Raw genomic sequence first — 17,253 nt, 5'->3', positions numbered from 1 at the left:
AGAAAAGGTGATCAAGACCACAGTGTGAGAGACTAGTGATGTCCTGTGTGAAATGAAATGAACAAATAAAAAAAAAGATAATGTTTCAATAAGATTCGTTACTTTTTCCCTTAATGATTAAAAACCATTGATTGACTTATACCCATTATGAGGTCTGGAACACCCAAATAGCAAATTAATTTATTTTTAAATTTGAAGTATCATTGAAATCAAAATAAAGATGTTATTATCATCATAGTATTAATCTATAATCTAGTGTGTTTCAAAACAGTGACAAAATTCACATTTAGAAGACAAAAACATCTAAAGGTTGCAATTTGTCACTTAAATCTAAATGGAGCAATTATTTTTTTGATGTCACTCTCTAGTTGAGATTCAGTTGAGACAAAAAATATATTGAAGATGTACTGACTTCTATAGCAGGAAAAACTAAAACTGTGAACATCAGGACAATAAATCCTGAGGAGACAAAGCAGTCAATCAAAGCTGAAAACATTGAAATGGCAGCCCACAGTCCTGACCTAAACCTGAATGAAACTCAGTGGAAGAGACTAAAGAAAAGATCATCAAGATCACAGTGCGAGATAAAACTAAAAGCTATTATTAGTTTTAAACATCTACTATATGTCCCGCCCTGTCCATGTTTCAGTTCAAATGTTACACATCGAAAGCACTTTACAGGACATTTAAAATGTCTGCAAATTATAAATATGTACCCACTATAAATGCATATTTACGAAAAGACGTAGCATAAGTTTGATGTTTAATAAGAGCTTCTAAGAAAGATTTATGTCTTCTGGAGTCATATTATCTGCAGAGTAGTGAGAATGGGATCATTATATGTTATGAGTATACCTGAACTGCTCTCTAAAGTAAGTGAATCTTTTCACACTTTCACAGCATTAACCAATAAAAATGGATCATATTTAAAAGATAATACAATTATTAAACATTGAGGGTTTCCAAAACATAGATCATGTTGAGTTTAAATGCAGACGGCATATGCAAAAGCTGGATTTATGAAGTTTGAACATTCTTTTTCATCTTCAGATCTTCTCAATCTTGATCTTTCATTCTTATCAAATGATTTAACCATAATTCTGTTTAAAAGGGATATTAGCATTAATAATAAATTAGCATTTATTCACTATTTCCTTATCTTCAAGTCATTACAAACTCAAGTCAACACAAAAGAAGATATTTTTAAGAATGCTGAAAACTGTTGACATCCATAAGAAGAATAAGAAATAATATTAAAGTCAGTGGCTGCATTTTATTTTTAGCATTCTTCTAAATGTTTTCCTAATAAACATTAAAGTAAGAAAGAAAAATGAAAGAAAGAACGATGGACAGAAGGAATGAAGGAAAGAAAGAAGGCAATTGAAAGTAAGAATTGAAAGAAAGAAAGAAAGAACGATGGCAACCTCCCGCTCTCCCTTTTGAAACTAATACGGAAGTAACTAAAACTGCAATTCAACAACTGGCCACTGGGGGCTGGCTCCAAAACGGAGCAAATTTACATTGACAAAAAGGTTAAAATGAAAGTAGGGAAATGAAAGAAAAAAAAATGAAAGAAGGTAAAGGTAAGAAAGAACGATGGACAGAAGGAATGAAGAAAGAAAGAAGGAATGAAGAAAGAAGGAATGAAGTAAAGAAAGAAGGAATGAAGGAAAGAGAAGGAAAGAAAGAAAAAAAGAAGGGAAATGAAAGAAAGAATCGAAAGAAAGAACAATGGCAACCTCCCACATTTCCTTTTGAAACTAATACAGAAGTAACTGAAACTGCAATTCATCAACTGGCCACTGGGGGCTGGCTGCAAAACAGAGCAAATTTACATTGACTCCCATGCTAAAACAGAAGTAGGGAAATTAAGATAAAAAAATAAAGAAAAATGAAAGAAGGCAAATGAAAGAAAGAACGATGGACAGAAGGAATGAAGTGAAGAAAGGAGGAATGAAGGAAAGAAAGAAAATGAAAGAAAGAAGGGAAATGAAAGAAAGTATTGAAAGAACTTAAATCCTAAACTGTCCAATTTCAGACAAAGTGTGTGATAAACAAAACAGAGAGGCTTAAATAACATAAAAGTAATCTTTATTTTAATTTTATTTTTAAAGGCTGGGAACGAAAAAAAAACATGTGGAAAAGTCTACATAAAGATATCGAAGGTGTAATCAATTCATAGTTAAAAATGGAGGTACATCTACTAAAAAAGGTTTGCTGAGCCAAACTTACCTGTGCTATCAGACAAAACCCCGCTAACTCTTCTACGCATCTACAAAGCTAACTTAAACCTTGCGGCGGATGACGAACGTGTTTTGGAAAAATCCAGAACTGCATCCGTTTTTTTTTTGAGAAAGTCTGTGTAGAGTCTGTCCAACAGCAGTTTAAGCACCTCAACTGTTCTTTGTCTTTCTCATTTGTCATCTCGACACTGAAAAAATACACATAATTATTATAAACCCGAAGCGCAAAAAAAAAAAAAAGTCAGAGCCCGGATGAATATGAAAATGACTCAAACGGCTCTTGAAATCATAAAGCATAAATAGACGGCAGCCTGTAAGTCCAGACGCAGGTCCATGAGCAGAGAAGAATGAAGCTTTCTGGACTGAAGGTGGAACATATCCCCCGCTTGTGTGGATCTTTGTTGGTTGATAGAAGACTGAGAGAGTAAAAAGGTCCCAAATGTAAAATGGAGGACAAAAAACTGAACAAAATAAACACTTGTGGATCAGAAAGAGAGCGAACGGTCTAAGACTTCTTGGAGTCTTGTGTGTTCCTCTTCTTAAGGTCACTCAGGTCCACTGGTATAAAAGCTGAAAGAACAAACGGACAGATATTAAGTCGACCCAAATATGACGTGAAGTTAATTTGCATACATTTAAATGCATTATTGGAGCGGTTCCAAAAACATTTTTTCTACTCATCTTTGCCCCAGTCTCTAAGGGCCTGTTTACAGCCAACGCTATCTCACAGCAATTCGTAACTTTTTGATTTAGTGGCAAATTCGTATGAATACGTACAATCTCATTAATGCAATTTAGTACGATTTGCTCATCCCCCAATGACTGTTTGGTTTAGAGGTTGGTTTTAGCACCACGCCTTCTTTTAAAAATCATACATTTTCGTACGACTGCACTCGTATGAATTCGTATGAATAAGCCACTAAACTGACAAACGTTATGTTGCGTTTCCTCATGAGATCAGGCTGGGCATTCCAACGCTATCTCACGACAATTCATAACTTTTTGATTTAGTGGCAAATTTATATGACTTCGTACAATGTCATTCGTACAATTTATTACTATTTGCTCATCCACAATGACAGTTGGGTTTAGGGGTGGGGTTTGGTGCCACGCCTCCTTTTAAAAATCGTATATTTTTCCAATGACTGAACTCGTATAAATTCCTATGAATTAGCCACTAAACTGGCAAAACGTAAAATAGTTATGCTTCCTTGTGAGATCAGGCTGGGCATTCCAACGCTATCTCGCGGCAATTCGTAACTTTTTGATTTAGTGGCAAATTCGTATGAATTCGTACAATCTCATTCCATTAATTTCATATGATTTGCTCATCACCCAATGACGGTTGGGCTTAGAGGTGGGGTTTGGTGCCACGCCTCTATTTAAAAATCACACATTTTCATATGACTGAACTATTATGAATTCGTACAAATTAGCCACTAAACTGACAAAACGTAAAATAGTTACGTTTTCTGGTAAGATCACAGTTTGTCACCTAATGTGTTGTTTCTGATCGGATATCTATCTGATTTCTGAAAAAGTTTGCATTTACATTTGGTTACATCAATGCGTCTCCGCTACATGGATATATCTTCTAATCCCAATGCTATATGCTAATTTAACTATGTTACATCGACTAAATCATCAAGATAAGCTCCATTTTATAGAATTAATATTATTATATACAGAAACGTAAGCTATATATTTTATTTGGAATTCAAACTATTTTATATGCAGAGTGATTATTTTCATTAAGGGCTAAATTAAACATAAATTTTGGTTGTAAAGATATGTGCCAGACATAATTCAAAACTGTACAGCGTTTAAATTGATTTGTGTGTAACACACTCTCTCAAAAACTTAATGTTTTTTTTGTAATCAAACAAAACAATATGTATGTATGTATGTATGTATGTATATATATATATATATATATATATATATATATATATATATATATATATATATATATATATATTATTCCTCTCTTTTCATAAAGTAAAAAAATATTTATATGTTTTTAGACTGCAATATCAGAAATCAGTATTTAATGGAATAATGCTGATTTTCAATTACCAAAAAAAGTTCATTTATATATAAAAAAATCCCTCTAATTCAAATTGAAGAGATTTAAAGAAATGTTTACCACTTACTCAAACCCATAATAAATACAGGAAATGCAGAGAAATCGATCATTTTCAAATGGTCTCTTAATTTCTCCTATCTCTATGTATTTATACTGAGATTCTGATAAGTGGAATTTTCTGAAAAGCATCATGGGTAATGTAGTTTTTCTAAGAAACCACCAATAAGTCTGTCTTAAAGGTTTATCATTTAGTGTTAAAAATCCTTACACAGAAAACAAATGCAGTTTTTACTTCCAGAGCTTAAAATATCTGTTAATAAACAGTTTCTGCATTTAGTGATTCACAAGTGTTTTTTGTTGATTTGCGGATGTGAATTGCATTATGGGATGTTGATCTTTGCTCTGTTGACTTTCGATGCTGAAAATTAAACTTTACCTTTTAAAAAAGAGACTTTTATTGACATTATTGCAGTTTGGAAAAATATAAGAAATAATATACAGACAAATAGGTATGATATATAAAGATAATAACAACAAAAAATGTACTGGCTGTTTATTAGAAGGTTTTTGTAGTGCAATATACAACACCAACCCAGATAATATATCACTTTAAACTATTAAAAATGTTCATAAAAGTCACTCTTTCAAACCCTTCAAGGTTAAAACTTATTTAAAGAAAGAACAAGCTCACATGATGCAATTAAAAAGCAAAAAATAAACAGGGGAAAATAAAAACATGGATCACAAAATACGCAAAACTACTCATTTATGGATTTTTTTACAGTGTGTGGTGCACTCCTGCCTTGAAAATAATGTTAACATGAAAATGAACTTACAATGTAGGTTGGGATTTGGGTTTTTCTCCACATATTCCTGTGGTCCACGATCATTACGTTCATTATTTTGTGGTGATTTAATGTCTCTCAAAACACAAAGCCAAGCTGAAAGGCAAAAAAGAAACCATTACAACAACAGTTAGGTTGAAATCCTGAGTCTTAAAGGGATAGTTCACCCAAAAATGAAAATTTACTCACTATTTACTTTCCCTCGAATGGTTTGAAACCTTTATGAATTTCCTTCTTTAGTTAAACACTAAAGAAGATATACTGAAGAAAGCTGAAACCATTGACTTCCATAGTAGGAAAAACAAATACTATTGAAGTCAATGGTTACACATTTTCAGCTTTCTTCATTATTAATTCTTTTGTGTTTAGAAGAAACTCAAACAGGTTTGAAATTAGAGTTAAGGGTGAGTAAATGATGACTGAATTACAATCACATAAGGCAATTATACTTCAGGCTAATTTCATTATTTTTTAATTGTTGATTTTGCACTAGAGCCCTAACCTGAACCCTCTTGAAAACAGTCAAAAACAGTCTGTAAACAATCAATAAGAAATAGACAACTACATCTATAACGAGACTGCAAAATCCACTTTTCAATGCCACTGAAAAACTGGTCATATGTTATATAATACAAACGAAGTGCTTGCCTTGTGTTATTATAATTGTACTTCAAAGACTGCCTGCAGTGAAAAATCAAGCTTCTGTGTGATGTTTTGACATTTGAAAGCCACATCCTCTAAAGCATAGGTCTTAAACTCCATTCCTGGAGGGCCACAGCTGACCCAAATAATCAAGGTGTTCAAGACTACTATAGACTATTAAGTAAAGCTGTCAATCGCTAAAAAAATTAACTAATTATTCACACTTTTTTTTTGCATTTAAACGACTGAAACTTGTAATTTTGGCTATTTAAATGTAAAATTAATGTAAACGCAAGCCAAAAAACTATTAAATTCAAAAAATTTATGTTTATTAGAATTTTTGTTTATCTTGTAACAGATTTCTTCATGTAAACAACATACCTGCAATAAACCATCAAGATCCTCAAACTGTTGTCTTGACAGCCACATTTATTACAGAAATTAAAACACAGGCATGTAAACGCCTTTGAATTTTAAAAAAATCAATGCCAATAAAGAAAAACAATGATTTCCATGTTGGATTCTAAGTGGACTGCAGAAAAATGCCAAAATACAGCCACTGCAGATATGGAAAATAGAAAATTATAATAATAAAGAAATGAATACAAACAATTGTGCTCATTGTAAAGTTGTATTGCTGAGAGTTGAGAACATTAATTATAAAGTATAAAGAATTTTGTTCAGTCCTCCTTTACATTCAGCCAGTTAAGACAGTCCAGTCTGTTGACATTATTGGGGGACAATGTGGCCCTTTTCTTTTGAATGATGTGACCTGAGAGTGAGAACAGTCTCTCACAGGCAGAATCACTGAATCAGCATATGAATTTCGGTGCCTAATTTTGGTGCCACTGGTGCTGCGACAAGGACGTAAGAAAGATCAAGGGGTACATCAAAGGCACCCACAGGTACGCATTGTGTCACACCAAAGACTAATCCTTACAGGGACTTTGGTCACACCATCTCTAAACATTTAATTCTAAACAACTTTGAGGGATACACCGTCGGCGATGTTAATCCGTTTGTTTTTGTTACTGGAAAACGCGCACACACACATCACGCGCAGTACAGCGGACCCAGTGAGTGACTCCCTTCAGATTCATCAACACATATGATTGCCTTCATCAAATTTGCTTATTCTAAGCGCTCTAAAGTGTGGCTGTATTTTACAAGCAAAAGTTCTGACACCGCAACCTAAAGCAGACGCTTTACAGAAGTTGTGTTTAAGGGGGAAACACGTCAAACTTAATGAAACATTTGAGGGTTTATGGAATCATCTTAAAGGCAGAGGAATGTGCTGTCTGACAGCTTGCAACATCATCTGGCACATTCAGAGTACATTTACATGGACACCAATACTCCGATTTTAATATGATTAAGACAATACTTTGATTAAGAGTCCACCATGTAAACAGTGATTTTTGATTACCTTAAAGAACCACAGAGTAACGAAATGCGGAGGTTTTTCTTTCCATTCAGCATGTGGTATCAAATTCCATTAAAACAAAAGACGAAAGATTAAAAATCAAACATAAGAAAATAAATAAAACTCTGGAGGAAACGCTGGTAATGCGACATGAATTATTTTATACTGAAACTTTCCTTCTAAAAGCACTTCCTTGGTCTTATCCATATTTCTTTGCATGTTGAACACACGTCGGCCACAACAGGAAATAAAAGAAAAATATTAAATATTTCAAATAAATCGCATGCGTTAACGCACTAATTTTGACTACTATTAAGTAGGTGTGAGTTGGAGGTGGTTGGAGCTAAACTATGCAGAGCTGCGGCCCTTCAGGAATTGAGTTTGAGATCATTGCTTGAAAGGTTTGGGGCAACCAGAGACAGTAACACTTCCCAAAAAGATATTATAATGTGAATGGCATATACTCTTATGTTAGTCTGTTTCTTCTTATCCCGAGGTCTACATAACCTTGGATCCAACCCGTATCCTGAGTAGATGCTGTGGTGGTCTAGGAGGAGTGAAGAGCGTGAGCCTGGTTTTCCTTAAGATTTTTTTCCTTCACTTCTGTCAATTGGTGAAGTTTGTTTCGCGTCTGTCACCACTGGCTTGCTTGGTTTGGGACTTGTGGAGCAGTGCATTGGTGGACTCGCTCTTCAGTGTTTGGGCTTTTAGCAGTGACATTTGCATTACACTGAACTGAACTTCGACAGTGAAAGCTGGACTGAAGCGGTTTCAACTTACTAGAACTATGTTAAGCTCATTTGACAGTCTACATTGTAAACAGCTCTAAAAATAACCTGAAAGTTTATAATGTAACAAAAGACAGCAGAATCATCAGTTAAAAACATTGAGGATTATTTTCTGCTTTAAGCTCTCTAAAAAGGCACATGTTGTCTGAGTAGGTGTGCACAGTTATAAAGCAGTGTCTTGTGTGTCAGACTTACTGTCATGGATGAACCGCACATTTTCCTCATGCGCTGGTGTGAAAAGCTCTCCTGTGTTCGTCGGCGACCGAGGGCTGGACGTCCTCTTGTACGTGTGCATTCTAGGTGTAGAGGAGCTGGAAGAGAGACACATATCACTGAATAGCTCGCTTCATTAAAATGTTATGGCTAGAAATAAGATTGTAACTCTTAACTAGACAGAGAGTTTTTGCAGCGCAAACCTTGAAAATACATAAAAGAATACATATTATGTAGACTCTTGACTAAGCTAAGTACATTTAATAGGTTATAGTTTCAATTTATCATTTGCAATGTGTTTTAAAAAGCCCATTTTAATTGTTTTTGTTGGATTAACAGTTTTTACCAGCAGGTGTTCCTTTGAAACAACTGAACAAACTGCTTTGCAAAGATATTTCAATATACACTACCTGACAAAAGTCTTGCCATCAATCCTAGTTGTAAGAGCAACAGATAATAACTCGACTTCTAGTTAATCATTTGGAAAAGGGGCAGAAGGTGGATATTTCCCGTGAATCATCTGTTGATCTGCATCCCAATCATCACAAATACTGCAGAAGACCTACAGGAACTCGCATGGACCCAAGATTCTCACAGATTTAGTCAAGTTTGGTGAAGGAAAAATCATGGTTTGGGGTTACATTCAGCATGGGGGCGTGCGAGAGATCTGCAGAGTGGATGATCAACATCAACAGCCTGAGGTATCAAGACATTTGTGCTGCCCATTACATTACAAACCACAGGAGAGGGCAAATTCATCAGCAGGATAGCGCTCCTTCTCATACTTCAGCCTCCACATCGAAGCTCCTAAAAGCAAAGAAGGTCAAGGTGTTCCAGGACTGGCCAGCCCAGTCACCAGACATGAACATTATTGAGCATGTCTGGGGTAAGATGAAGGAGGAGGCGTTGAAGATGAATAGAAAAAGAATCTGGATAGGAGTCCTGCAAGAACGCTTTCTTTGCCATTCCAGAGTTACTTGAGTCATTGCAGATATGTATGGATGCAGTCCTCCAAGCTCATGGGAGTCATACACAATATTTATTATTTTCCACTGCAGCATGACTTTATATTCTATACTGGACATTATTTCTGTTAATGACAAGACTTTTGTCTAATTTGCTCCCCTAATTAAATAATTAAAAATGAAGGCATGATCATATTTTATTTAGGTAAAATAAGCGTAATCTAGAGGCCTTTGCCTTTCATATAAGCCACTTCTGATACCAAATGATCAACTAGAAGCCAAGTTATTATTTGTTGTTCCTAAAACTTGAATAGGCGACAAGACTTCTGTCAGGTAGTGTAATGAAAAGCTTAATTTCTCCTATCCCTTAGTACTTCAAACCTAAAAATGTAATTTTCCAGGGTCCTTAGTGATTCATTTAATGGCAGTGAATGGGGCCAGGTTTTTTAGAATAAAAATAAACACAGAGAAACAAGTACAAATCAATAGTCGTGGCTCCTGATAACACACTGAGGTCCTGTGAAGCGAAACAATCGGTCCATGTAAAAAATTTAACATTATTTACAATATTATTAGCTTTTATCCACAGAAAGCGCAAACTGCATCACCTAACCTCCCATCCAATCACGCGTCATCATGGTTTTGTCATCAAATGGCACTGCCCACCTGATATTTTTCACCAATGAAAAAGTGAGAGCGCAACATTTGCACATCTCAGAGCAACACTTGAATGAACCTGTTTTTCAATGATTTAATGATGCATTCATAAAATGATTTCTGACAAATCATGTGACACTGAAAACTAGCATAATGATGCTGACAATTATGGTTGGTTTTAGGGTAACATTCGGGCTTTCGCACTCAATAAAATAGTAAAGCAGAATTTAAAAAAGGCTAATACTGATTATTTATCCTGACGCACTCTTACGAGCACAACATCTATATATCTGTAACTGTAACTCAACGTTTTAAAACAGCAGATAAACGCTTATCTCAGTGGAAGGTTGTGTTATGTCATCGTTTAGGTGTGGAAACATCAGCAAATTAGCTTTTTAAATCAGAACATTTTAAAGTCTAATGTAAAAGTTATTTTTAAAATTGTAATATACGCTGGGAAAAAAATGTATTGCATCCAAACAAAAAAGTTTGTTTTGATATAATATGTTTGTGTGTATTGCAGAGCTACAAATGCTTGTGTGTCAGCATAGTGGCAGATTCAAAAACAAGCTTAACATCCTATGCTAATGAGAGAGAGATGGTCACTAGTGGGTGGGGTTTTCCCACTCTGATGACATCATACAAAGCGAGAATGTCAATCAGAGTGTTTCTGCAGACTGTTTTTATCAAGTGTGATTATAAGAAATTAAATTAATACATGTTTACCATTAGAAGCTGGTTATATTCACACGCTGCTGACACACAACTGTGTTTAAACCCCTTAGAAAAGTGATGTTTGCATAATAGGCCCCCTTTATTCTGATTCTGTTCTGTTGTAGAGTTTAATAAAGCGACTCTTTAGTCTTCATAACAGAAAGCGACTTTTACCTTGTCATTCTGTTAAAGTCTCGTGCCTCACAATCTCACTATATGAGGCTCAACAGGAAACTTTGCAGGCTCGTCAGTGTGTTTCTAGTGGAAAAAAAACAACAAATAATATACTTCAGTACGATTCAATTCAGACTAAAGGCATCAACTGTTATAATTGTGCATTTTAATATAAAAAACTGAGGTAAAGTTGGTTTAATATTCACATATTCGTTCATTTCTGAACTGTCACAACTTGTGACACACACCCAATATTGTTTACCAGTGCTGGGGGTAACGCGTTATAAGTAGCGCACGTTGCGTAATAATATTACTTTTCTAAAGTAACGCATTACTTTTAAAAATAAGTCATAATATTTGAGTTACTTAAAAAAATGTAATGCAAGTTACTTTTTACCTTGTTTAATAGGCTGTTACAAAATATATTGCGGAATAAAAATGACCCCAGTCAGATTGAATCACACACTCAGTGGTTCACTTGATCCGAACAAACGATTCATTCGCTGTTCGCCCTTCATATACAGAAAGTCAGAAACAGAAACTATGGCAGGCTGGAGACTAGGGGTGGGCGGTACACCGGTGTCATAGTCATCACCGGTGTGACATTGCGCCACGACATGGATTTTCTAATACCGTCAATACCGTAATAAATCAATTATGCGCCTTGAACGGCTGCATTTACATCAATAATAGCTAATTCTAAATAATAAGGCATTCAATTTTCTTCAAACGTTCAGTTGTGGTCTGAATACATGTCCTTATACTACAGGGCTCGAAATTGCAACCATTTTGGTCGCATGAGCGCCCGAAATTTAATCTATGCGCCCTCATAATATATTTGGGAGCATTTGTGTGTCTGAATATAATGGTCGTAGTGCAATCTGATTTGATTTTCTCTAAAAACTTGCTGAATCGCTCTACCCTGCTGCTGTATTGGTTCATATTAGCTGTCAGTAACTCAACGCTTCCCGCTGTCAGATAACAGGGAGCTTTTGTTACTGCAGGAAATGCAAACGGCTGAAGAGTGAAAAGTGCACAGGTTTGCAAACCTCACCTAAAGTTATAATAATAATAATGGCGCAGATGACAGCGATCATGACATGAGGTAAATGTTGATCCGCCAGCTGAGATCAATCGAGGGTTTTCAGAGAAGGTGCCCGAATCTCGATGTGTTGCATTCACCGCGTGTTCAGCGCAAATGTCCGCTAAATATAAAATCTAACACTGTACACATCATCGCCAAAGAAACTCACCTTTACTAAGTTTACACTGAAACTACGGCTCTTAACAAAGAGCGGTATTGCGCCGGTGGTCATCGCGAGAATCCTGCTCTGTCTGCTCATATATTGGTGCAGCTGACTCGTCTGCTTTATTCCACCAACACAGAGAAATGAAGATCAGCTCATAACGAGACTGAGCATTTACAATGAACCAAACCAAAACTTTTAAAGAGTGATAGAAGTGAGACTTTCTTTTGTCCGTTCTTCCTTGAGATGTATATTATTTTGCTATTGAAAGTAATACCATGATATTATACCGTCACCGTTCAAAAGATGAAAAATACCGTCATATTAATTTTAGGTCATATCGCCCACCCCTACTGGAGACTTACATTTTTGCTATGCATTCTTGTTATTTTGAACTCATCGAAGGAAAGAGGTGGATTGTCGTTAAGTGTAGATTATGTTTAAGTAAAACTCTTGACAACTGCAAGAAACACGACATCGAAAAAACCCCTAAACAAAACTGGATGCAAAGCACTACACACGCACCCATCTCCAGCTAAACAACAAATGACTGACATCAGCTCATGTTCTCCAGGTAAAGCAATTAATACAACAAAACTCAAAAAAATGACTATTGCTTTTATTATTGAGGAGATGCAGACACTGTCTACTGTAGAAGCGACTGTGTTTTATAATATAGTAGGATTTTTTCTCTTTTGGGAAATGACTTAGACATTTGTTGAGGTAACATGAAGAAATTTATTCAATGTATAAAGCTCAAAGATTTATATTTGATTTAGGGATGTTTTTTTTAATAGTCTTACTGGTCTGTGACCCCAGCGGGTTGCCCCAAGGTCCAGCCACTCTCCCTGGGTTGCAGTTTGGGCTCTTGAGGGCCCCTTGCCTTCCAGCTGCAGGGTCTGTGACCCCAGCAGGCTGCCCAGTTAGTGCGCACAGGTTAACACACCTGAAACTTGCCTATAGCACTTGTTCACTGCTGCTCATATAGTTATGTAAATTGCTTCCTTGTCCTCATTTGTAAGTCGCTTTGGATAAAAAGCGTCTGCTAAATGACTAAATGTAAATGTAATTTTGTTATTAAACATTTGAAAGGTTTAACATCTGTTTTTGCCATGATAGAAATTAGTTCATGTTTATACTTTTAGGCTTTATTGCAGTCTTTATCTCACTGGGCAGTTTACCTAACATAAAACATACAAAAGTAGCAAACATTACTTTACATGCTTTCATTAATCTGTATAAATAGGTTAGGGCTGGGCGATGAATTGAAAAGTAATTGAAATCGACATTCAGAACCTTTAATCGATCAAATTTTTACTTACTTTCCCTACTGCGTGTGGAGTCACGTGTCCCCGCTCTGTTAAGACTGATTCATACTTCTGCGTCAGGCGTACGGGTATGGAGCAGCCTTGGTGCTGGCGCATACCAGTTCACCTCTCAAAAAATGTAACTACACATTGCAAGTTTGCACTACATTGAAGATGATTGGAAGCTGCGGCAGAAAAGCCTTGAGACGGCATATTTTCCATTACAATAAAATGATTATTTACATTAAAATGTTTGTTTACAGAAGATACAAGAAACGCGCCGTATAAAATATTATATACAGGATTACAAGAGTTATTTTATTTAACTCCACACTTATTTATTTTCACCACAGCGGAATGAACCACCAACCTGTCCAGCATATGCCCTTCCAGCTGCAAACCCCCATTCACTCTCATTTATTTACTCTCATACACTACGGACAATTTAGCTCACCCAATTCACCCATAGCGCATGTGTTTGGACTGTGGGGGAAACCGGATCACCTGGAGGAAACCCACGCCAACACGGGGAGAACATGCAAACTCCACACAGAAATGCCAACTGACCCAGCCAAGACTCGAACCAGCGACTTTCTTGCTGTGAGGCGATCGTGCTACCCACTGCGCCACCGTGAAAGTTATTTATTTTCACTTTATTAGAAAGTGTGACTGTTTGTTTTAGGCAGTGTGTGTTTTCATTTCAGTTGTCCAACGCTGAAGTAAATAATCATAGATAGTCGGTAGCGTGTGTGTTTCCTTCAATTATTTTAAAATCAAGTAATGCACCCTTCATACAAAACTTATCAGTGAACTATAAGGACAAAAAAATTATAATAAATAAATAAAATAATCATTCATTAATCGTAATCGAGTTAAAAAGTTCAATTAATCGAGATTTTAATTTTAATTTCAGGCCAAATCGCCAGGCCCTAATATCAGTGGTTGTTACATCTAGAGCTTCTCTGCTAATATGATATCCTCATGTAGAATTAGCAGAGAACACTTTACTGAACTTATAATTAAGGAGAAAATCTAAATGTATGCAAATATAACCAACTTTAATCTGAAATCACGTGTAAGTATGGCTTCAAAACAACCTTAGCACCATTTAACTGAGTGTACATGTTGTACTTTTAAAGTCATTGGCTGCTAATATCCTTATGTAGAATTAACAGATAACACTTTTCTGATGTTATATTATTAAGGAGAAAGTCAGAATGTGCAAATATAAAACCAACTTTACCCTAATGTATAAAATTTTACACTGATAACTGACAAGAGTGTATTAACGTTAATAGACATGATCAGATCAGCAGCATCAATGAATTAAACCCATCAGTAACACGTCCATCTGAGAGACTGAGCAGCCGATAATGTACACACACCAACACACACTCCTGCTGCTGTGTGTCCGGCAGCACAGGGTTCATCTGAATCAAGGTAACGGAGTGACTCGGTGTTTGTTATTGTTTGTGAGTTGCTGGCAGCTAGTCGGTTAGCATTGTGTTCATAGTAGGAAACTGACGCGGACTCTACGAGAAATCTGAGTGTAATTAAAGCGAATACATCTCGACACATTCAGACTAACACTCAGCTTATGAAAAAATGAGTGTATGAAGCTTTTCAAACCTGTCTGTTTGTTTCTCTTTCTCCTGCTATCTCTGTATTCAGGCCTGGCTCGGCCGAAACGTTGCTAATGCCAACCAATTACTTCCGGGGTAAAGTCTAGATGGGATACAGCTGCGGATATTCACGTCAATATAGCACAATGCTGAACATTCATTCATTCACTCTTTTTCTTTTCGATTTAGTGCTTTTATTAACCAGGGGTCGCCACAGCGAAATGAACCGTCATTTTATCCAGCATATGTTTTACGCAGCGGATGCCCTTCCAGCCGCAACCCAACACTGGGAAACAAACACACACACATACACCACGGTCAATTTAGTTTATTCAGTGCACAATGCTTAACAACAATAATTCATATTTTCGCATTTCTGTGAGGGTGTGGGTAGGGCAAGACGTTAATAAAATATAATTTAATTGGTCATCTTATAAATTCAATGAATAATAATTGGTATAATTACTATTTTAACATTACTGTGAATGCCGGGTTTTGAGTTGTGGTAGGAGTAGACAAAAGATAAAATACAATTAATCGACAATTTAATAAATAGTTTAAATAATTCTCGTTAACTTCTGGTCGCAGCTGTATCCCTTTTAGCAACAGCCGTAGGATCAGCCGAATGAGCGAGTAGCGCATGCGCACAAAATATGAATCGATAGTGACTGGGGTATATATATGCACAAGGATGTTTAAGTTCAGTCAGCCAGCCTCAGGGCTTCCGGTGAACTGTCATCCCATACAAAATCGCCACGTTTAAGATCTGATTTCTTTAAAAAACAGCGATTTTCACTGCCTTGGCTGAGATCCGATATAAAGTGGTTATCACACCAAACAAGAAGCACTGCATTAACTTATATTTTTCCACGCTATGTCTATATGGAAATTAATTTTACCTCAGTATTTTCAAAGGAAGTTTTGCGCTAAACAGTTTTTCGTCCATTTTTACACTATGACAACCAAAATGGATGCTTAAGTCTGTTTAACTGACTGTATTTTAATTACATTACAACATCGATGCTGTAAAAGGAGCCTTATGAAATTGAAAATAGTCACATTAAGCTTTCACCAGAGCTTTATCATTGGCTAAAAAAAATCTAGCTGTGCATATAGCCCATTTTCTCAAATTGAAACCCCAATAAGGCTATTATTTAAACAGCTTTGATGAGAAAGTAAAGTATGAGCTGACATGACAAAAAATCATTGTTTACTTTGGATTGAAGTGACAAACTACAAGCTTTAGATATTTAAATCTGACACACATATATTTTGTCACTGTTTTGGAGCACACTAGCTAATAGATCTAGTTAAAACTAACATACTAGTACTAACATCTAAAGTGTGAGAAAATAGGGGATAAATCTTTATTTTGGGGTGAAATATCCCTTTAAGTACTCTATTTAAATTAATTCACAAGATTTGAAAAGTTCGATGCACAAAAAACAACTCAATGTTAATATAAAAAGCAGCTTTATTTATGAAAACATTGTAAAAAATAAGACTTTGACAAGAGACATTCAAAATGTCAGTATAGTGCCCCCACTTTTACCAGTAACGCACAGTCGGTCAGTGTTTCTGTGAGTCTGCACTGCAAAACATGCTTTTCTTACTTAGTTTTACTCCTGTTTCTAGTCTAAATATCACACAAGTATTTAATCAAGAAGCATTTTCTAGACTAGCAAAACATATTGTCTTGTTTTAAGCAGTGTTGTGTCAAAATTAAGCGAGTTTTTCCTTAAAACAAGCTAAATAATCTGCCAACGGGGTAAAATAATCTGGTTTTTCCTTTTGACGTAAGATTATTGGCAGATTATTTAGCTTGTTTTAAGGAAAAACTCACTTAATTTTGACATATTATTGCTTAAAACAAGACAATGTGTTTAGTTTGTCTAGAAAATGCTTCTTGATTTAAGAATTTGTAGATATTTGGACTAGAAACAGGATGAAAACTCTACTTGAGAAAAGCATTTTTTGCAGTGTGACGGCAGGTTATAGTTCAGTGCTCTCCTGCTGTCCAGCAGACAGACAGCACAACACAACACAATACAATAGTATACATTACAATAAAACACAACACAATCCCCCAGCAGTCACACAATGTCATAAGACGTTAATATTAGGTTAGATTTAGGTCATGATGTCAGGTGAACAATATTCAATGTCTAGCCAGCGTCTAAGGACAACGTTATTTTGACGTCTAATAACGATGTCATATGACGTTGATATTTGGTTGATTTTTAGGTTGTGTCGGAAAGTAACCAAAATCCAACGCTGAACCAACATCTGAAACCAACGTGATATTGATGTCAAATACTGACATTTAT

General features: G+C 35.7%; 1 protein-coding gene across 1 annotated transcript; it reads right to left on the bottom strand.

Annotated features, from left to right (window-relative positions):
- Positions 1-2,074: 2,074 nt before the first annotated feature.
- On the bottom strand, positions 2,075-15,015 carry mcrip1 (MAPK regulated corepressor interacting protein 1). Its single transcript, XM_056454342.1, has 5 exons — positions 14,934-15,015; positions 10,751-10,834; positions 8,223-8,338; positions 5,166-5,270; positions 2,075-2,813 (listed from the first exon to the last, which is right to left on the bottom strand). The coding sequence occupies exons 2-5, from the start codon at positions 10,756-10,758 to the stop codon at positions 2,749-2,751; spliced, it is 294 nt and encodes a 97-aa protein (XP_056310317.1). The 5' UTR covers positions 10,759-10,834; positions 14,934-15,015; the 3' UTR covers positions 2,075-2,748.
- Between the last annotated feature and the right edge of the window lie 2,238 nt (positions 15,016-17,253).

This window comes from Danio aesculapii, chromosome 3, assembly GCF_903798145.1.
Source record: "Danio aesculapii chromosome 3, fDanAes4.1, whole genome shotgun sequence".
In the NCBI taxonomy this organism is placed as follows: Eukaryota; Metazoa; Chordata; class Actinopteri; order Cypriniformes; family Danionidae; genus Danio; species Danio aesculapii.
The sequence above is the reverse complement of the archived record's forward strand: the minus strand, read 5'-3'. Positions and strand labels throughout refer to the sequence as shown.

Bases quoted from the DNA above. Each gene is read 5' to 3' on its own strand.
- mcrip1 (XM_056454342.1), bottom strand. The intron at 5,271-8,222 runs GTAAGTCTGACA...TTTGCCTTTCAG, and splicing joins TGTGCGGTTCATCCATGACA to CTTGGCTTTGTGTTTTGAGA. The intron at 2,814-5,165 runs GTAAGTTCATTT...TTGTTCTTTCAG, and splicing joins CCCAAATCCCAACCTACATT to CTTTTATACCAGTGGACCTG.